The sequence below is a fragment of the Ovis canadensis genome, chromosome 9, assembly GCF_042477335.2.
Source record: "Ovis canadensis isolate MfBH-ARS-UI-01 breed Bighorn chromosome 9, ARS-UI_OviCan_v2, whole genome shotgun sequence".
Lineage (NCBI taxonomy): Eukaryota > Metazoa > Chordata > Mammalia > Artiodactyla > Bovidae > Ovis > Ovis canadensis.
In genome coordinates, this window is record NC_091253.1 from 99,142,034 (window position 1) to 99,164,714 (window position 22,681).

A 22,681-nucleotide genomic window follows, 5' to 3' on the forward strand; every position below is an offset into this window, starting at 1 on the left:
TAACGGACCCTCCAGTACCAGCATTCTTCCCACCTCTGGAGGCAGCAGAGATGTTTTTTTAAAAATCGTTTTTTATTTGCATACATAAACTATGGAATGCTGATCTGCCCTTGTGCCAAAGCCAAGACAGATTCCTAGGATGGGTAGAAGTCTGCAGCCAGAAAGGCACTATCTTCCGGGCCGCACCCCAGCGCGCGCACGGGCGAGAAACTACTACGTCCCGTCCAATTGGGCATTTCCCGCCCGCGGACGCAGTGCGCCGGCAGATGCCGCGCGGAACCGGAAGCAGGCGTGAAACCGGAAGTGGGCAGGGCGACTCCCTCTGGAGAGGCGAAACGCCTTTAGCTCCGCCCCGCTCCTTGCGGCGGAAGAGGTTAAAGGTCAGCCCTGCGAGTTAAACAACATGGCGCTAGCCGCGCGCCCGTGGCGCCTTCTCCCTGTGGGATGTAGCGCGGCCCGGGGACTTCGACTTCCGGCAGGTGCTGCCGGCAGCCGGGGGCAGCGCGTTCCTTGGCGACTCGGCGCCTCTGAGGTACCTTCGCCGCCCCAGCTCTCCCGCTTTCCTCCCCCAGCGACCGTTCTCCGGCGGCGCCTTCCTTCTTGAGGCCTGGGGGCTCCGCGTCGCCTTAGGGTGTGTGGGGAGCTGAGGATGGATCTCAGGGCCGTGCGCCTGGAGCATTCCTGTGACCGCGAGGGATGTAGGTCCTCCCATTTGGGCAAGCGTGCTTTCCTCGCTGAAAACCGGGGTCGGAGGAGGAGCGAGGGCCCGGGAGAACCTGCTCCTGCCTGTCTCCTGTGTGAATACCGGGGGGACAGTGGGGAGAAAGACCTTGCCCGCCGTGAGATGCTTTTCCCTTTCAGTGATGGCCCGATACGGTGACGGCTCCTGAGGCTGTCAGTCTGTCGGACCTGGGAAAGCTTGCGGTGTGATTCTGAAAATTCCTGCGACTCAGACTTTTTTGCTATGTAGGTTTTAAAAAATTATTTTCGAGTTTCTCGCTTCATCTGCATAATGTTAAGGAAGGATGTTGGGATGGATTGTCATCCCAGTTTTGGCATTTCTGTTAGACTGGTCTTGGTTTGTATAATCTCTGAAACAGGATGGAAGGGTGAGGTTGCGTTTTGGGTATGTATCGTTTGGAACTAGAGGCTTCGTTATTTTAAATACACATTTTTGATTGCCTGGTATGTTCAGAGTTCTGGGGTGAGGGAGGGATGAATGACCGTAAGGATAGATCCCTTTCCTTGGAAGAGCTTATAGCCACATGGGTTGATGTTTCATGATGTGAACAGAGGAATGGGAGGAGTATTCAGTTCAGTCGCTCTGTCATGGCCTTCTCTTTGCGACCCCATGAACCACAGCATGCGAGGCCTCCCTGTCCATCACCAACTCCCAGAGTCCACCCAAATCCATAGCCATTGAGTTGATGATGCCATCCAACCATCCCATCCTCCATTGTCCCCTTCTCCTGCCCTCAATCTTTCCCAGCATCAGGGTCTTTAACAGTGAGTCAGCTCTTCGCATCAGGTGGCTGAAATATTGGAGCTTCAGCTTCAACATCAGTCCTTCCAGTGAACACCCAGGACTGATCTCCTTTAGGATGGAATGGTTGGATCTCCTTGCAGTCCAAGTGTCTTCTCCAACACCACAGTTCAAAAGCAGCAATTCTTCCGCGCTCAGCTTTCTCTATAGTCCAACTCTTACATCCATACATGACCACTGGAAAAACCATAGCCTTGACTAGACAGACCTTGGTTGACAAAGTAATGTCTGCTTTTTACTATGCTTTCTAGGTTGGTCATAACTTTCCTTCCAAGGAGTAAGCGTCTTTTAATTTCATGGCTGCAGTCACCATCTGCAGTGATTTTGGAGCCCAGAAAAATTAACTCAGCCACTGTTTCCATGGTTTCCCCATCTATTTGCCATGAAGTGATGGGACCAGATGCCATGATCTTAGTTTTCTGAATGTTGAGCTTTAAGCCAACTTTTCACTCTTCTCACTCTCCGCTTTCACTTTCATCAGGAGGAGTATTAAGTATGAGATTAGCCTCAAGTTTCCAAATTAGAGCTTTGGTGAGTTAAAGATTCCATTTTAGTGAAATGATCATAGTTTAGATAATAACAGCTAACATTCGTTGAACCATTACTGTAGCCAGGCATTATGTGTTAAACATTACCTGATTTGTTTACTGAAATGTTTCCATGCACTTTATGAATTAAGAACGGCTATATCATGTCTTTTTTATAATGGCCATTCTAACAGGTGTGAGGTGAGATTTCATTATGGTCTTAATCTGCTTCCCCCCCGGTGATTAGTGATGTTGAATACCTTTTCATGTACCTGTTGGCTGTCTGTAAATCTTTGGAAAAATGTCTCTTCAGATCCTCTGCTCATTTTTTAAAAAATGGATGATTTTTTATTTTGTTTTACTGTTGCATTTTATCAGTTCTTAATATATTTTAGTTACTAACCCCCCATCAGATATATGATTTGCACATATTTTTTTCACTTTCACTAGGTTGCCATTTCATTTTGTTCATTGCTTCCTTTGCTGTGCAGAAATTTTTTTAGTTTGATGAAATCCCACTTACTTTTTTTTGCTTTTGTTGTCTTTGTTTTTGGTGTCACATTCAGTCATAGCCAAAATCAGTGTCATGGAGCTTATCTTTATGTTTCTTTCTAGGAGTTTCATGGTTTCAGGTCTTAACATGAAGTCTTTAATTCATTTTGAGCTCATTTCTGTGTATAGAGTAAGGAAGTGGTCCAGTTTCATTCTTTTGCATGTGGTTGTCCAGTTTTCCCAACACCATGGAGACTGTCCTTTCCCCATTATATATCCTTGACAGTAATTAACTGGCAACGTATGCATGGGGTTATTTCCAGGCTCTCAATTCTGTTTCATTGGTCTATGTGTCTATTTTTTATGTGAATACCATACTAGTTTGATCACTAATTTAGTTTGAAATCAGGAAGCATGATGCCTTCGATTTGCTCTTTTTTTTTCTCTAGATTGTTTTGGCTATTTGGGATTTTTTGTAATTCATACAAATTTTAGGATTGTTTGCTCTATTTCTGTGAAAAACACCATTGGAATTTTGATAGGGATTTTATTAAACCTGCAGATTGCTTTGGGTGGTATGGGCCTTTTAATGATATTAATTCCTCTAAACCATGAACGTGGAATGTCTTTCCATTACACTCTCTCAAGTTTCTTTCATCAGTCTTATAGTTTTCAGTGTACAGGTCTTTCACCCGCTTGGTTAAATTTATTATTCCTAGGTATTATTCTCTTTGCTGTAATCATAAATGGGATTGTTTTCTTAATTTCTCTTTTTGGTAGTTTGTTATTAGTATATAAAAACAGTATATTCTTGTATATTGATTTTGTATGCTACAACTTTACTGAATGTATATGTTATTTCTAATGGTTTTTTGATGGAGTCTTTAGGGTTTTCTGTGTGTACTATTATGTCATCTGCAGATACTGATAGTTTTATTTCTTTTTTTTTTTCTTTCTTGCCTAATTGTTCTGGCTGAAATTTTCAATACTATACTGAATAAAAGTGGCAAGAGAGGGTATCCTTGTCTTGGTTCTCATGTTAGAGGAAAAACTTCTGACTTAACGATGCACTGTAATGTTGACTATGATCTTGTCATTTATGGCTTTTATTATGTTGAAGTACATTCCCTCTGTGCCCACTTTATTCAGAATTTTATCTTAAGTAGACACTGTATTTTGTCAAATGCTTTTTCTGCATCTATTGATGATCATACAGTTTTTGGCATTCATTTTGTTAATGTGGTGTATCAGATTGATTTGCAGATGTTACCTTTCTTGTATCCTTAAAATAAATCCAACTTGATCTTGGCTTATGATTCTTTTAAGGTATTGTTGAATTTCGTTTCCTAATTTTGTTGAAGATTCTTGCATCTATGTTCATCAGGAATATTGGCTTGTACTTTTTTGTTTTTTAATGTTCTTGTCTGTCTTTGGTATTATGGTAATGCTAGCCTCATAAAAAGAGTTTGGCAGTTTTTCCTTTTCAACTTTTGAAAGAATTTGAGAAGGATTGGTATTCATTCCTTAAATGATAGAATTCACCAGTGAATCCATCTAGTCCTAGGCTGTTTTTTGTTGAGAGGCTTTTGATTACTGACTCAATTGTCTTAAATAGTCTGTTCAAAAAAATTTTTTTTATGATACAGCCTTGACAAGTTGTTTGCTAGTAGGAATTGATCTATTTTTTCTAGATTCAAATTGTTGGTGTGTAATTTTTCATAGTGATCTCTTATGGCACTTTGTACTTCTGTTGTATTGGTGATCATCAGTTTGCAGGGAATAATGCAACTTTTTTTTTTTTTTTTAAACTTTTACAATGCTGTTTGTTTCACTTTGTGAGTCTTAGGATTTTGTTAGAGCCCAGAGGGTTGGCCAGGCCTCCTTGAATTCAAGAATTCCAAGACCCACTCCCTTTCTTATCTAAAGTGCTGCCTAACTTACTGTGCTTGCAGGCAAGCATGGAATCGGAGCAGTGTCCAGGCAGGTCAGAAGCAGGTCAGAGGTCTGCTCTGCTGCTTCTGAAGCCAAAAATAAAAAATTCACAAGGTTTTTTTTAAAAAAAATTCCTAACAATCTATTCATCCACTCTCTGTCTTTTGATTGGGGAATTTGGTCTATTTAATTTTAAACTAATTATTGATAGCTGTGGCTCAGACGGGCTTCCCATGTGGCTCTAGTGGTAAAGAACCTGCCTGCCAATGCAGGAGATGTTAGAGATATGGGTTTGATCCCTGGGTCAGGAAGATCCTCTGGAGGAGGGCATGGCAACCCACTCCAGTATTCTTGCTTGCAGAATCCTCATTGACCAAGGAGTCTGGCAGGCTGCGGTCCATACGGTCACACAGAGTTGGGCATGACTGAAGTGACTTAGCATTCATACGTGCATGGTTCAGACAGTAAAGAATCTGCCTGCAATGCACGAGACCTGGGTTTGATCTGTGTGTTGGGAGGATCCCCTGGAGAAGGAAATGGTAACCCACTCCAGAGTGCTTGCCTGGAGAGTCCCATGGGCCGAATTCCAATAACATGGCTTGCTACAGTCTATGGGATTGTAAAGAATCAGATGTGACTCAGTGACTAACTCTTATTTATTGCCATTTTCTTAAATTTTTTTTAGTTGTTTGTAATTCCTTTGTTTCTTTTTCTTTTGTTGTCTTCCTTTGTGATTTATTTTTTGAAATAGAAGGCTTATATTCCTTTATCTTTCTCTTTGGTGTATCTCCTATAGGTTTTTGCTTTGTGGTTACCATAAAGCTTACGTAAAACATTTTAGAGCTTTAACAGCCTATTTTAAGTTGATAGTAGCTTAGGTTTGAATGGTTTCTAAAGCTGTAAGTTTTGGTGCTCCCTGCTCCCACGTTTTATGTTTTTGGTATCACAATATATTTCTTTTTATCTTTTGTGTTTGTTAACAAATTATTGTACTTACTGTTACTACTTTTGTCTTTTAAATTTCATACTAGCTTTATAAGCAATTAACTCCCCATCTTTATGACATTAGAGTTTCCGAATTTTCGTATATGTGAGATTTATACTTTCATGTGTTTTCTTGTTATTCGTCAGCATTTTTTCATTTGAAATTAAGTCCCTTTAAGGTTTCTTGTGAGACCATTCTAGTGATGATAAACTTCTTTAAGTTTTGCTTGTCTGGAAAACTGAATCTCTGCCTCAATTCTAAAGGGCAACTTTCTAGGTAGAGTGTTCTTATTTGGCAGTTTTTCCCTTCAGCATTTTGAGTATAATCTGTCTGCCTATCTCCCTTTGGCCTGTAGTTTCTGCTGAAGTACCTGCTGGTAACTCTTGCGGGGCAGGGTGGGGGACTCCCTTGTGTGTAAAAGGTTGCTTTTCTCTTGCTGCTTTTTAGGCCTCCTGCTTGTTGCGTCACTTCCGTTTTCATGTGTCTTGGTGTGGGTCTCTTTGGATTCATCTTTTTTTTTTTTTTTTAAATTGCCTGGGTTTCCTGGATCTGGATACTTGTTTTTTTCTCTAGGTAAAAGAAGTTTTCAGCCACTATTTATTCAAATAAGTTTTATGTTCTTCTTCTCCTTCTGGGATACCTATAATACAAAGATTGGTGTGCTTGATGTTGTCCCTGAAGTCGCTTAAGTTATCTTCACTCTTCTGTGTTCCTGTTTTCCCCTTTGTGCTTCTCTGATTAGATGAGTTCCATTGCCCTGCCTTTGAGTTCGCTAATACCTTCTTCCATTCTTCCAGTCTACTGTTGAAACCCTCTGTTGTATTTTTCAGTTTAGTTATTATAGTCTTCAGATCTCTGATTTCTGTTTGCTGCTTTCTTACATTTTCTTTTCCTTTGTTGAAATTCTGAAGTTGTTCATCTGTTTTTCCCCTGAGCTCAGTGAGCATCTTTGTGGCTTATTTTGTACACTGTCAGATAAATCCCTGATTTCCATTTTATTAAGGTCTTTTTCTGAGGTCTTATGATTGGAGAGGATTACAGCTGGTCCTTATATATATGTTTAATTAGCAACCTTCCCCTTAGGCCTAGCTTTGAAGATAAACTAATAGGCCTCTGTCACAGAAAGGAAGTGTGGTCTGTTTTCTCTGTACAGTAAATCCTCTACATATGAGCGAACTCCATTCTGAGAGAACATTCATAAGTCCAGTTTGTTCCTAAGTCCAACAAAGTTTGCCTAGGTATCTAACTAGCACAGTCTTGTACTGTGTTGGCTGTATAGTATTATCCTGTAATAGGTTTAGAATACTTTTCACACAAATAATACATTTAAAAAGTCGTTAAAAATAAAACATCTGTAATCTTATAGTATTTTACTTTGAAAAGTACAGTAGTACAGTACCGAAGTGGACATATGGGGGCTGGCATTGAGTGAACAGGCAAGAAGAGTTTCTGACTGGAGGAAGGAGAAAGGTAGACGATAGTAGAGCTAATAGGAACAGAAAATATTAAGAAGAGGTGGCAAGAACACACAGAAGAACTGTACAAAAAAGCTCTTGATTACACAGATAACCACAATGGTGTGATCACTCTCCTAGAGCCAAACATCGTGGAGTGTGAAGTCAAGTGGGCCTTAAGAAGCATCGCTGTGAACAAAGCTAGTGAAGGTGGTGGATTTCCAGCTGAGCTATTTCAAATGCTAAAAGATGATGCTTTTAGAATGCTTCACTCAATATGCCAGCAAATTTGGAAAAATCAGCAGTGGCCACGGGACTGGAAAAGGTCAGTTTTCATTCCAGTCCTAAAGAAGGGCAATGCCAAAAAATGTTCAAACTGCTGCATAAATGCACTCATTTCACATGTTAGCAAGGTCATGCTCAAATCCGTCAAGCCAGGCTTCAACAGTATGTGAACCAAGAACTTCCAGATGTGCAGGCTAGATTTAGGAAAGGCAGAGGAATGAGAGATTGAATGGCCAACATTCGTTGGATCATAGAAAAAGCAAGAGAGTTGCAGAAAGACATCTACTTCTGCTTCATTGACTACACTAAAGCCTTTGACTGTGTGGATCACATCAGACTGTGGAAAATTCTCAGAGAGATGGAAATAACAGACCACCTTATCTGCCTCCTGAGAAACTTGTGTGCAGGTCAAGAAGCAACAGTTAGAACCTGACATGGAACAACAGAATGGTTCCAAATTGGGAAAGGAGGTACATCAAGGCTGTATATTGTCACCCTGCTTATTTAACTCACATTCAGAGTACAACATGGGAAATGCTGGGCTGGATGAAGCACAAGCTGGGATCAAGATTGCTGGGAGAAAATATCAATAACCTCAGCTATGCAGAGAATACCACCATTATGGCAAAGCAAAGAGAAACTAAAGAGCCTCTTGATGGAGGTGAAAGAGGAGAGTGAAAAAGCTGGCTTAAGACTCAACATTAATAAAATGAAGATCATGGCATCTGGTTTGATCACTTCATGGCAAATAGATGGGAAAACAGTGGAAACAGTGACAGACTTTGTTTTCCGGGGCTGCAGAATCCCCGCAGATGGTGACTGTAGCCGTGAAATTAAAAGACACTTGCTTCTCGGAAGAAAAGATGTGACAAACCCAGACAGCGTATGAAAAAGCAGAGACATTACTTTGCCGACAGAGGTCTGTAAAATCAAAGCTATGGTTTTTCCAGTAGTCATGCATGGATGTGAGAGTTGGACCATAAAGAAGGCTGAGCGCCAAAGAATTAATGCTTTTGAACTGTGGTGTTGGAGAAGACTTTGAAAGTCCCTTGGACTGCAAGGAGTTCAAACCAGTCAATCGTAAAGGAAATTAATTCTGAATATTCATTGGAAGGAGTGCTGCTGAAGCTCCAATACTTTGACTGCCTATGCAAAGAGCTGACTCATTAGAAAAGACCCTGATGCAGAAAAGATTGAAGGCAGGAGAAGGGGACGACAGAGGACGAGATGTTTGGATGCCATCACTGACTCAGTGGACATGAACTTGAGCATGCTCTGGGAGATGGTGGAGGACAGGAAAGCCTGGTGTGCTGCGGTCCTTGGGTTTGCGACTGAGTGACTGAACAGCCCAAGTAGAGCTGAAGGGTCATCAGCAGAGGGGATGGAGGGCAAATTGCAATATGACTCACACCTGATGTTGATGTTGCTGTTCTGGTTCCTTGCTGGATTCTGTTCTACCCACCCTCTTGATAAAACGATCCAGTGCTGTCTGAGTAGTAGGTCTTTTTCTTCTTATCATAGATGACACAATAGCACTGGACTGCATTCTGATGGCTCTTGCAACCTTTGTGTACCATTCTGCACTCAGGTCCGGTGCCTCAGAAACTAACAGTGCCTCCTCAAATAAAGAAAATGCCCTTGCCGTTTCCTGCACCATGAATCTCTTTGGTTCTTTAGTTACTTCTTTCACTTGTCTCTCTTCATCCTTTCTTTGGGCCTCCAGTTCCATCAGCTCATCATTAGTAAGCTCCTCACGTTGCACAGCCATGAGTTCAGTTAAGAAGTCCTTTTTGCAGATCTAGTTCCAGCTTCTTGCTGAGGGTCACTAAGTTGCTGAAGACCTCTTTGGACTCCTCATCCACTTTCTCAAATCCAAGAAAATTGTGAACAAACTGAGAAAATTGTGAACAGACTGTGTGCTTGTTTCAAGCCTCATTCATGGTGATGGCCATAACCTCACACCAAGCAAAGTCAATGTTTTTTAATGCCTTGTAAATGTTACAGTCCTTCCAAAATTGTTACAAGATTGTTCCTGATTCGATAAAGTATGACATGAATAATATTTCTTGAAAGTCACTCTTAACATGAGTTAGATGAGCAATGAAGTATTTCGTGGCAGATGCAGTACATGGAATGAAAGTCGTCCATGAATAGGGTGTGGCATCGAGCATTGTTGAGCGGCAAAACCTTGTGGAATGGGGCATCCTTTTCCAAGCAGTATTTCTCTACCTCCAGGATAGAGTGGTGGAAAAACAAGTCCTGAAACATGGCCTGTGTAACCCAAGTTTTGGGGTTACTCTTCCACGCAACAGGAAGAGAGCCCTTGGCTATGTTTTCTGTGGCTCTTGGGCTCTCTGAATGATAAACTAAGGAAGGCTTCAGCTTCATGTCGCCTAAACATTGCCGCTGCACAACAGAGTTAGCCTGTCCTTTGTTGCTATATATAGACTTCCCTGGTGGCTCAGACGGTAAAGCATCCACCTACAATGCGCAAGACCTGGGTTCAATCCCTGGGTCGGGAAGATCCTCTGGAGAAGGAAATGGCAACTCACTCTAGTACTCTTGCCTGGAAAGTCCCACAGATGGAAGAGCCTGGTAGGCTACAGTCCATGGGGTGCCAAAGAGTCAGACATGACTGAGCAACTTCACCTTACCTTTGATGCTGTATAGCCTGACATCATTTTTTCTCCATACTGATATAACTTCAGTCTAGCATCCTCTCAAGTACAGGCTTGTCTCATCCTTGTTAAAAACCTGCTTGAGTAAATACGTACCTTCATCAATAATTTCTCAGAGCATTTCAGGAAATTCCTGGGCAGCTACTCTATCTGCACTCACTGCCTCACCACTTAATTTTACGTTGTGAAATTTGGCTCTAGCCTTGAACTGATGAAACCAGCCATGGCTGGCATTAAGAGATGCGTCCTCTGATTCTTCGCTGTGTTTCTGCTTCAAGTCTTCATAAAGGGTTTTAGCTTTCTCTTGCATCAGTGTTAAGCTTAGTGGGACTCAAGGCTGATGCTGAGCCTGCATCCACAAACCAAGCAGTTTCTCCGTCTTCCCCATCACTCTCTGCGCTTCTTTGGTGTTACTGTTGACATCATCAACAGCAGACCTCGTGTGTTCTGTGATCTTGTTCTTGTTCTTTAGAATCCTGCTGCTGCTTTAAAATCGTGTGGAATGATTCATGTTTTAAGAATAAGCAATGTCTCCTATCTTTTCGGCTTGCTCCCCTCTCAATTATTTTCACCTTTGTTTCTGTCGTTACTGTTTCTTAGCAGTACCAGCTACTTGACTGCCACTTTTACACTTGCTTCCCAGCATCCTGGGCCTGAAATAAAGATACTGTACTACTGTGCTCTGTATAGTACTCGACAGTAAAGTGCACAAAAGCACAGCCACTTACAGAGGATGCATGCAGGTGACAGTGTACACTAGACACGTGAACTAACCTAGGTGATTAGGAGGAGAGTGCACGTTCACGTCTTTGAAAGTTTGCTCCTTGAAGGTTCACATATAGAGGACTTAACTGTGCTGTGCCCTGGGGGTTAGGGAGGCTAGCCATTGTAGAACTGTTTTTCTGTTTGTTACAGGTCTGTGAAACTCATGAACGTAAGCCTCATTGGCCATCAGAGTCAAGAGAACCAGGAGCGTCCCCTGGTGGGAGCTGCGTAGACTGGAGCACCAAGTGAAAGTGTCAGTCGCTCAGTCGGCCCGACTCTCTGTGACCCCAGGGACTGCAGCCCGCCAGACTCATCTGTGCATGGGGATTCTCCAGGCAGGAACACTGCAGTGGGTTGTCATTGCCTTCTCCAGGGGATCGTCCTGACCCAGGGATCGAACTTGGGTCCCCTGCACTGCAGGCAGATCCTTTACTGTCTGAGCCACCAGTGAAAGTGAAGTCGCTTAGTCGTGTCCAGCTCTTTGCGAACCCATGCATTGTAGCCTACCAGGCTCCTCTGTCCATGGGATTTTCCAGGCAAGAGTACTGGAGTGGATGGCCATTGCCTTCTCCAGGGGATCTTTCTGACCCAGGGATTGAACCTGGGTCTCACGTTGCAGGCAGGCGCTTTCCGTCTGAGCCTCCAGGGAGGCCCTTTCAGTATGCACAGGGTCTTGGAGGAGATACTGGTTACCTGCAGCTTGGCCAAGGGAGAGTGTGGTGACATGCCCGGCCCCTGAGTTCTCTGAAGTGGTTACTCTAGGCCCCTAGACACGTGTTAAATTAGATGCCTGCTCCTCAGGCTGAAGTTTTAATGTAAGCCGATACGACTCTACCACAGAAGGGCTGCCTGCCTCTGTGCTGGACTCGGGGGTAGGTGAGCTTGAGTGAGCCCTTAGGAGCCGTTTCTCAGTGCGCTGAGTCTTCTGCGTGTCCTAGACCCGCGCTCCATTGCCTTTCTAAGCCAGGTACTTTGAGCGCTCACTTCTCAGGTATAGGTCTTTTAAGTTGGGGTGCCCAGTGTGGGGTTCAAGCCCTTCATTCCTCAGAGAGAAGGTCAGGGTTGTGAGTTGCCTCCCTCCTCACCAAAACTGTGGTTTGTGGGAAAATTTTGTCTCAGTCTTTCCTACCTGTTTTGAAGTGGGTTTTTCTTCCTTTGCCTGATAGGAAGGAGTCACTCAGCTAGTTTGGGCATTTCTTTCAGAGGAAGAAACCTTTCCTTTCTTTACTAACTGTAGCGATAGGTCTAGTGTGTCTGTGTGGGAGGTGTGTTTAGCATCCTCCTAGGTTGCCATCTTGAACTAGGACCCAGTGGGGACCATTTTCAAAGCTGCTTACCACAACTAAATTCTGAAAACCTTGTAGACATGTTAAGTATTTATTTTATTCTAAAGGTTATAGGGAACTCTGAAAGATGTTTAAACAGAGAATTCATAAGCTCAGATTTGAATTAAAAAATAACTGTCCAGTGTCAAGAGTAGGTAGGCTAGCATGGATGCTGAAAACTAAATAAAAGATCCCCTCTGGAGGATGAGTATGCTGTGGTGGTTTGGACTTTAGTGGTAGCCTTGGAATTGGAAATAAGTGGATGCCGTAAAAGGATGTCAATGATGTGAACTCTGTGTACCTGAAAGACAGCTTTAATGAGGGAGTTCAAAGGAAGAAGTCAAGGATGATTCTCCCGGTTCTGTCTCCTCCAGTAGTGTGGATGGTGGTGCTGTTTCCTGGGACAGGACCAAAGGGTACAATTTAAGTCCAGCGTTTAAGAGGAGGAGGAGGAGGAGCTGGCCTTAAGTTTGAAAAAAGCAGGAGATGAAGGTGAAACATTGTTTCCATCTAGTGATGGGTCTGGAGTTTTTAATTCCTTCTGGCTTGAAAACAGTATAAGCAACAATGAAGAAAAGACATGTCTAAGAGATAGCTGGCTTCTTTTGTTCAACGTTTTTTTCAATACATATTTTTCAGAATTCATTGTATGAAAGACATTGTGTTGAGTAATGCCTAATGTTCGAGGTGAAATGGCAAATTCTAGCTCAGACAGTCTCGCAAGTTCTTAGCATCTCAGAGGTGTCACAAAGTTCTGATTCTTTCAGTTGACTATTTGAGTTCTAGAAACATGATTTTTGTTTACTTTCCCGGAAGTGAGCAGAGAGCTCTTTCACCTTAACCAAACTGATGTCAAAGTTCCACTGGTCAGCTGTCATGTCATTAAGGTAGAATAAGGAATAGAAATGCCAGCTGCCCAACAGTGTTTTTTCTCCCCTCTAAGAAAGCCAGGATGTCGTTTACTGAGCATCGTATCAGCAGGGGCGCCAGACACCCTACATATATGGTTTCCTCAAGCTGTACTAATCGGTGCAGTCTTTTCTTCTGCGTGATACACCTGCCAGAACAGTAGTTGAACCTGAGGGCTTACTGGAAATGTTAGTATTTCTCCTCTCCTCCCTGTACCGCCATCAGCAGGCACACGCCCACCCCATCTGCTGTGGTCCCGGAGCCTCTTGCTTCTCTCTGGTAACTGTGAGTAAACTCAGAACATTCAATGAAAGAATGTGACTGTGTCAGATTCGGTTTTACTGCTCTGCTGTTGGTTTGTTTGGAATCCAGTTGTATTTGGTGTCTTGAATATTCAAGCTTAAGAAAGTAAATAAAGCACTTAGCAAACTGTAGTATGTTGAATTCCTCATTCTTACTCCAGATACTTGTGAGAAGCTAAAACATGGTTCAGATTTGGGCTGTGAGGAAGTTTTGTTTGTTTTTTCAACTTGAGAAACTGTAAGCATGGAGTCGCCATTTCCCAAGAAGGGGAAAGCGAGGCTGGTGCTCGAGGCGCCTGCTAGGCGGTATGTGGCTGTAAACGTTTGGGCAGGTGCATGTATGATTCTGAAGTGAGGAGGAGACCTCTCGGCTTTATTAAATTTGCATGTTTTTGGCATGTTGATGGCATTTAAAGCCATAAACCAAAATGATGTGAATAGAGGAGCGAAGCAGGACACACCTGGGCCCGTGAGGTTTTGGAGATGAGGAACCAGCAAAAGAGAAGGGGCACCTGTTGAACAGGAGTGAATTCAGGAGAGTAGTGTTCTTAGAGCCAAGCGGAGAGTGTCTCAAGGGTGAGAGAACACAGCAAGTACTGAAGAAAAGGGGGCTGGATGAATCAGACATGAGGGGGCATCCCTGGGGGTCCAGGGGTTAGGGATCCGCCTTCCGGTGCCGAGGACATGGGTTCGATCCCTGGTCGGGGACTGAGATCCCACATACTGAAGGGCAGCTGAGCCTGTGAGCCACAACTCGAGAGGAGACTGGCACCGCAGCAGAAGGTGCCACGTGCTGCAGCTCAGACCCAGCGCAGCCGAGGAGAGTTTAGGAAAGAAACACGTGAGGAAACTTGGGGTTGATAGATGTGCTCGTTATCTTGATTGTGGGGTGGTCTTACAGGTTTACATGTATCCTTCACGTATGATGCGTTACACAGACGCAGTTTTTATATCACTTATTTCTCAATAAGTGAAGTCGCTCAGTCATGTCTGACTCTTTGCGACCCCATGGACTGTCCATGGGATTTTCTGGGCAAGCATACTGGAGTCGGTTGTCGTTTCCTTCTCCAGGAGATCTTCCTGACTCAGGGACTGAACCCGGGTCTCCCACTACAATGCTTTACTGTCTGAGCCACCAGGGAAGTCCAATTTCTCAATAAAGCAACATTTTAAAAGGAAGGAGTGAACAGCTGTCAAATGCTTCTGATAGATCAAGTACGATGAGAATTTTCTAGGAAATAGCATCCTTGCTTGCCTTAACTAGAATACTAGTCAGTGGAGTTGTGGGCATAGAAGTGTGATTTGTGTGAGTTCAAGAGAGAATGGGAAGAGAGGAAATAGAGACAGAGCTCCAGACAACTTTTTAAAAGAGTTTTGCTGAAAAGAGAATTTGAAAAATGAGATTGCAGGGAGATGTGAAGTCAAAAGGAAGCTTTTTGTTTTGTTTTTAAGAAGGGAACAGTTACAGCTGACAAAGCTAGGATAGCTTGTTTTTATATAAATGGTAATAAATTGACAACAAGGAAAAAATAGATGCTATGTGAAAGGAAAAGTGTCATGGGAAAAGAGAAGAATTTCTGTAGTGATATCCATATATTCCTTTGCCATTGGTCTTGAGAATTCTGCCCATAATTATGACAGTGAATTTCTAAATCTGTTTGGATATGCTTTTTATTTTATTCATTGTTTATTTTAAAAGTTTATGGGTCACTTTTGAAGGTAGCTTTATTTAAAGCCATGTATGGTATTTATATATAATTGCCGTGTTTAATATTCTTCATCTTGTCTATTCTTAAGGTTGATACTGATTATATACTGGTGTCTCTTATTTTGTTTCATGAAATTATAATATCCATGCTTCTTCAAATAGAATGTAGATCTTCCGATCTAGCATTTACCTGGATAACCGAGATTGTTACATCAAGCTACCATCGTTAGCTGCTAAGAATCTTTCCTTAACATGATATGCTCTCTCTATAAAGTAGCTATGTAAAATAGTTTTACAGAAGAATTTGACAAAGTAAAAATTTTGTCAAAGTGAAATTATTTTTGTCAAAGTAAATTTTGCACTTCTAATACTCTTAGGATTGATTGCTTTGAGGGTGGGAAAAAAATTGATGTAATCTTTGCTTGTGGTAGCAGTTTCTTCAAATTTTCTTTTTCACAACCCTGATCATAATTCTTTCCATAGGTGATGGGAAACTCAGGAACTTTCAAAAGAAGTCTATTATTTTCTGCCCTGTCTTATTTGGGTTTTGAAACTTATCAAGTCATTTCCCAGGCTGTTTTGGTTCATGCTGCAGCCAAAGGTAAGCCTAAGCTAAACATCGGGAACACTTAAGAGTTATTTGTATTTGTTATATTTTGTTAATAACTTACTATGTTTGAATGTCAGTCTGATATATATATATATATGTATATATATATATATATTCCCTGGTGGCTCAGATGAAGAATCCTGCAATGCAGGAGACCCAGGTTCTATCCCTGAGTTGGGAAGAGCCCCTGGAGAAGAGAATGGGAACCCACTCCAGTATTCTTGCCTGGAGAATTCCATGGATACAGGAGCTGGCGGGCTACAGTCCATGGCGTCGCAGAGTTGGACACAACTTAGCAACAGTTTCACTTTTCACTTTCATATGTGTGTGTGTGTGTGTGTGTGTTTGTGTGTGTGTGTGTGGGGTGTGTATCTATGTACACAGTAGAGCCTGGAGTAGGAAATGGCAACCCACTCCAGTATTCTTGCCTGGAGAATCCCATGGACAGTGGAGCCTGGGGGGCTGCAGTCCCTGGGGTCTCAGAGTCGGACATGACTGAGCGCAGCACAGCAGCAGCAATAACAAAGGCTCTGTGTGGAAGGCAAGGGCGTCATAAATTCCTCACAGGGAGTTACTTTTTTCATTTTTTGAACTGTGTCATATTTAGTTAGTACTAGAGTAAGTTTTCTAATTTTTTATTTTTGAAGGTTTTAATAAATGAATATTAAGTAAGTAATATGAATATTAATGTTCATTAAGTAAATAAATACTAAGTATTATGTGTAATAGCTTCATACTTATTTCTACTACACATTTTGATGTTCAGAATTTCTGATCTTTATAGGTGATTTCTATATCTGATTTCTTTTGCTTCTATGTAAAAGTGTTCTTGTGTCTTAGAATTATTGCCAACTGGCTTGAGAAGACTTACTTTTTTTTTCTTTTTTCTTTATAGTCCTCAAAATTGAAGAAGTCCTTGAACAAGCAGACTACTTATATGAAAGTGGAGAAACAGAAAAACTTTACCAGTTGCTAACCCAGTACAAGGAAAGGTGGGTTACGTATCATAGGCCAAGGTTTGCTGTTGACTGAAATTTTCTGTTATTTAATAATTAAAATATTCTTGGTGCTTGGAATTTTTATAGTTTTTAAAAGATTTTACTTCAAAGTAATATTTCTTAGAGTTTAATTAATAGTATTTTTTTTCTTATGTTAAGTGACTCAAAAGTGCTACATATATTTCATTGATTTAGAAAAGGTGGTTCTACTTACTCATTCTAGGTAATGTTGACATTTTTTTCTTTGTTACTTTGCTTTGAATACAAAGTAGTCATTGAATAGACATTTATTTTCTTTATCTATGTTGTATATTTGTCATTTCTTCTGAGTTAATTTCTTATTGCTATAAGATCTGAATGAACTAGGATTTTTTTGTCACCTTTGAATAATACCTACGTATCCTTGTAAAGCACAGTCTCAGAAACTAAAAATACCTCCTGTTCCTGTTTTTAATATTAGCATGCATGCTTAGTCGAGCACCTTAATGTGTACTCATTTTGTGGGGGAGAATGGAGATGGAATGAGGAGATTCAGCCCAATAAAATAAGTCAAATCAGGCTAAATGGCATTTCCAGATCATTGATCCACCTCATCTACTGAACTAAAAATATTGAGCCATTTTCAACCAACTTTCTTAGGTTTCCCCAAACCAGTTTTCCCCAGAAGACCCGTCAATTTCACTTCCTAAATATCTGTAGGATCCAACTTTCCTTTTCCTTCGTCCCCTCAGTAACTTGAGGTGGTTGGCTTGGCATTTTATGGTCACTTCAGTGATCGCAACGTAAGCTAAAGGTGGTGGTGGTTCTGTGGCTCACTCATGTCCGACTGTTGCTGACCCCATGGACCGTGGCCCGCCGGGCTCCTCTGTCCACGGGATTCTCCAGACAGGAACACTGGAGGGGGTTGCCATTCCCTCCTCCAGGAAGTCTTCCTGACCCAGAGGTGGAACCCAGTTCTGCTGCATTGCAGGCGGTTCTTTACCACTGGGCCACCAGGGAGGCTGTCAGGAGGGTATTCTGTATTCACTGGATTATAGATATGCTATTGCTACTTACCCTCTGTTTCTCTTTTTAATGATTGTCTCTTTAGATTTTACTTTGATTTATGTATTTAACTGTCTCTGGCTGAGCCTTCATTGCTGCCTATGGGCTGTCTCTGGGCCTTCATCCCTGCCTGTGGGCTGGCTCCGGGCCTTCATCGCTGCCCGAGGGCTGGCTCCGGGCCTTCATCCCTGCCTGTGGGCTGGCTCCGGGCCTTCATCCCTGCCCGTGGGCTGGCTCCGGGCCTTCGTCCCTGCCCATGGGCTGCCTCTGGTCGCTGTGCACAGGCTGCTCTCTGTGGTGCCTCCTCCTGCTGAGGAGCATGGCCTCCGGGTGTGTGCACGTCGCTATGGCCTCCAGGTGTGTGTGCTCGTTGCTCCACGGCGTGTGGGATCTTCTTGAACCACTGATCAAATCCATGTGGCCTGCATCAGCAGGTGGATTCTTAGCCCCTGGACCACCAGGGCAGTCCCTACCTTTAGTTTCACTCAATTTTATGTGAATACTATTTTTGTTTTAAAATATAACTTACTAGGTTGAAAGAGAAGCATTTAATAAAAGGAATTTTTATTAAAATGGCTTCCCAGGTGGCACAGTGGTAAAACATCCATCTGCTGATACAGGAGACACAAGAGACGTGGGTTCGATCCCTGGGCAGGAAGATCCCCTGGAGGAGGAAATGGCAACCCACTCCAGTGTTCTCGCCTGGAAAATTCCATGGAGAGGACCCTGGCAGACTATAGTTCATGGGAGTGCAAAGAGTTGGACATGACTGAGCAACTGAGCATGCACACACGATTTGTTCTATTTATTAGACATTTCAATCTTTTATAATTTTATTTAAACGGCAGTTCTTCAAGGAGTCCAGAGCCCTTGCTTTAAATATTCCATGCATCATGGTATGGGTGAAATATTCAAAGATAGGATTTATTTTGAGATTACATTATATTTAATCATCATTCATTAACAAGTATTTATCATATATATTTTTGTATGCCAGGTACTATATTTAGAGCTATGGATATAGCATTTTGTTTTATAGTACATAACCTTGTCTATAAATTAATATATTTATAGTACTGTCTGAACCAGTTAGTGAGTTGTCTGAAGCACAGTGCCACTGAACTCAAATGTCAAGTTATATATTGAATTTTGTAGGGAAATTGTTTAGAGAATTCAAATATAAAGATATTTTCTAAGGAAATTAGTATTTTAGATATTACAGGTAACTTAATGTTTGTATATAATATTGGATATTTTGGAGGAAATTTTAGCACATATAGATTTGTGTGACAGAAAATAATAAATTTAACATCATGAATCGTGGACTTCGATATTATGTTGCTTGCAATAATATCCTCACTGACCTGAAAGACCATATGTATTCGTTAGTGATATGACCTTTAACCATGAAAATGTGAGCTAAATGGTTGTTGTTTCATATTTATTCCACGTCAGTGAAGATGCAGAGTTACTGTGGCGTTTGGCACGGGCATCACGTGATGTAGCTCAGCTTCGTGGAACCTCGGAAGAGGAGAAAAAGTTCTTGGTGTATGAAGCCCTAGAGTATGCGAAAAGGGCACTAGAGGAAAATGAATCCAGTTTTGCGGCCCATAAGGTGAGGTGCTTACAGTAATGAGGCTGTTAGCATGTATTGAAATGGACATTGGTCTGTACTTATCTGTTATATGTAACTTACATAGGAAAGAAATAGCTCTCTTTTAAAGAAGTAGGGAAGAAATTTATTTTTATAAACTTTTTTTTCAAAAACAAGTGGTATTTTTTGTTGTGTTCTTGAACATCTACTCTAGCTTCATTAGTGTGCTTGATAAATTACTTATGTGAAGGCTTATTTTTAAACTGAAGCGTTAGTAGTTCCATCAGTTACCTCTATCTCTAGTTCTAGTTGTAAAAACGTGGGACAATTTTCATTTTCCTCACATTTTATTTCTGTCTCATGTGGGGCTAGGAGTATAGCAGCTGGACAGCAGAGACCTAGTGTAACTTTTTACATGTGACTCCACGAGCTTCTGGATTTCCTGACTGGTTTAGAATAATCTTTTCAATGGACACAGTGGGGAGGTCAAGGGACATTATTGATATTTTGGATCAGGACCTTACTTTACCGTGTTAGACTGTCCCCAGGGGAGCCCCCAAGTCATTGTGACAGCTGAATTCTGTCTTCACGCATTTGCAAATGCTCCCTTTAGGGGATGGTTCCATCTGCCCTGATCCCCACCACTGCCGTTTCTTGTTTATATTAAGAATAAAACATACAGACCCTTTAAATTTGTTGAGACTTGTTTTACAGCCCAGAATATGGCCCATATTGTAAATGTTCTTTTTGCACATGAAGGGGTATTTGTTCAGCTGCTGTTGAGCATATGTCATGCATGTCATTCCGGTCAGGTGGTTTCACACATGGTAGTGGGTGTGTGTTGATGCTGCTCCCTCTGTTCATCCCACTCTCTCCTTCCCACTCTGTCCCTAAGTCCAGTCTCTACATCGTACCTCCGTTCCTTCCCTGCACATAGGCTTATCAGTGCCAGTCTTCTAGCTTCTGTGTATATGGGCTAATACGCTGGGTTTGCTTTTCTCTTTTGGACTTACTGCCCTCTCTATAACAGGCTTCAGGTTCATCCACCTCACTAGAACTGACTCAGATTTGTTCTTTTTTGTGGTTGAGTAATATTCCATTGCATATCTGCACCACATATTTATCCATTCATCTGTCGATGGACATCTGGGTTGCTTCCATGTGCTAGCTGTTGTAAATAGTGCTACTGTGAACATTGGGATACATGTGTCTTTTTCAGTTATGGTTTCCTCAGGGTATATGCCCAGTAGTGGGATTCCTGGGTCATACAGTCATTTTATTCCTAGTTTTGAAGAAAGCTCCATACTGTTCCCCATAGTGGCTGTTATCAATTTACATTTCCACCAACAGTGCAAGAGGGTTCCCCTTTCCCCACACCCTCTCCAGCATTTATTGTTTGTAGACTTTTTGACGATGGCCATTCTGACTGGTGTGAGGTGATACACCTCACTGTAGTTTTGATTTGCATTTCTTGTCCTGAATCTGACTTTCCCCAGCACCTAGGTTTATGAAGCTTGGATATTTGGTTTCAGTTCTTAGAGAAGAAACTCAGATTGTCTCAGTTTGGGTTTGTTGTCCAGCTGTGGGCATGAGGACAAAGTCACGATTGACAAATATGGCTGTTATTACTATAGCAATGTGGCTGTGAAATAAACAGTTCCCAGAAAATAGGTTGATAAAATGAAATGATAATTATTAAATTGCACATTTTTCTAAATTTATATTCATACTTAAGTATGAATCATTATATCCCCATTGTGTTGGTAACTTTCTCAGAGATCCACTAACCTCTGTCTTACATTATAGTTCTCTATAAACATGTCCTAACTTAAGTTCCTTAAGGGCTGTGTCTACTTCTTCTTTGTATATTCTAGTATATTCACTATAGGTTTTGTGCTCATCTTTTTGTTAAATGAGAATAACTACTGAGGAATTGCAACCTGGTATTGAATGGGATATTATTGAATATTAGTATTCTTACACCTTTGTTTCTTCTGTTTTTAGTGGTATGCAATCTGTATTAGTGATGTTGGAGATTATGAAGGAATCAAGGCTAAAATTGCAAATGCCTACATTATCAAGGAGCATTTTGAGGTACTGATGGACTTGAAAAGTCATTAGTTTTCAGAATAGACTTCTGTTTCACCTATTTCTTGCTGTATAGCAAACTGCCTAAAGCTTAGTGGCCTAAAACAATTACAGTTTATTTCTCAAAATTCTGTGGATTAATCGTGCACAGTGGTGCCTCCATTCTGCTCATTGTGGCTGAGGTCATTTAAAGGGCTCCCTTCGCCTGGACCCTCAGCTCGGACGGGAATGGATGAGATGCCCTCTCAGGGGTGGCGTTTCTCTCTACTTTTCTCCTCATCATTCAGTGTCGCATAGTCACTGCTTCCAAGAGCGAGCGTGCCAGGGGAAAAGTTCCACTGTGCAGACTTTTATCAAGCATGTTTGCATCACACTTAGTAATAACCTGTTGACCTAAACAAGTCATTTGGCCAAGACCAGAGAACGTGAGAGGGGGTTAAACAAAGTCCTGAGCGCCAGGAGGTATGGTCTCATCCAGCAGTCTAATACAAGGGACATTCCACTTGCAAAGGTAATAGTACTATATATGAGTATGATCTATGTGTTTTAATATTTCCCCCAAAGTTCATTTACTTATTATAGTAAGCTCTTCCTTAGGTGCCAGAAATTCTCCAGAAATTTGTATATTTCATGTTGTGCTTACAGATTATTCTATTGTCCAAAAACAATCAACAAAAAAACTGCAGCTAAAAACCCAGTGTATTTATCTTTTGATATTATAGACCATCTCAAAAATACAAATTAAGAGAAAGTGATGAAACCAAACATATTTATCGTTACTGATTCAGTTCCTAGTTATTGTAGTGACTAGCAGAAAAGAGCATTGGACTAGGAGTCAGGAGACCTAGCTTCTTATTTGGGCATCGACAGTATATATATACACATGTATATATATATACACACACACGTACATATATACATTGATATACATATGTATATATTTTAATTTAGTAATATAGATTTTTCACATTTTAAGACCTTTGAAATCAGATTGCATTATACATAATCAGCAGTGCTTTTTTCTTAGTGGTATATAAAATAATGATGTCATATCTTTTATGTTATCTTAGAGATTCAGTGAAATAGAATCTCAGTTGCATTAGATAAATCACTTAGATTATTTTGTGCCTTGGGATGTAGAAATACCTGACAAATAACTTCCAAGTGAATAATGAAATACTGCATACAATAAATTAACATATACTTCAAAGAAACTGTGAAGACTATAGATTATTTAAAAATAAGCAATGTTTTTAAGTTTTTAAGTATGTATATTAACTATATTTTTTAAATGACAGTGTTTAGTATTTACATAAAGATCATTTAAACTGATTCTATTTCACATTCCATTATTATATCTAAAGCCATAAGGAATTACTACCTTTGTATTGTTTTTGAAGAAATTTAAACTTATGACAGAAAGGATTATAAAAGAAAAGGTT

General features: G+C 41.2%; 1 protein-coding gene across 6 annotated transcripts in view; it reads left to right on the plus strand.

Moving 5' to 3' along the window:
• Positions 1-275: 275 nt before the first annotated feature.
• RMDN1 (regulator of microtubule dynamics 1) overlaps positions 276-22,681 on the plus strand; it is a 30,866-nt gene continuing 8,460 nt past the window's right edge. The window contains exons 1-6 of one of the 6 annotated variants that reach the window (XM_069600682.1): positions 355-532; positions 10,812-10,914; positions 15,389-15,506; positions 16,411-16,507; positions 19,013-19,172; positions 21,156-21,245. In XM_069600682.1, the coding sequence (XP_069456783.1) occupies positions 15,392-15,506; positions 16,411-16,507; positions 19,013-19,172; positions 21,156-21,245 (462 nt within the window). In that variant the 5' untranslated portion in view covers positions 355-532; positions 10,812-10,914; positions 15,389-15,391. Of the gene's footprint in view, positions 533-10,811; positions 11,011-15,388; positions 15,507-16,410; positions 16,508-19,012; positions 19,173-21,155; positions 21,246-22,681 lie in introns of all 6 variants that reach the window. The other 5 variants (XM_069600681.1, XM_069600680.1, XM_069600678.1 and 2 more) reach the window with 5 other exon arrangements.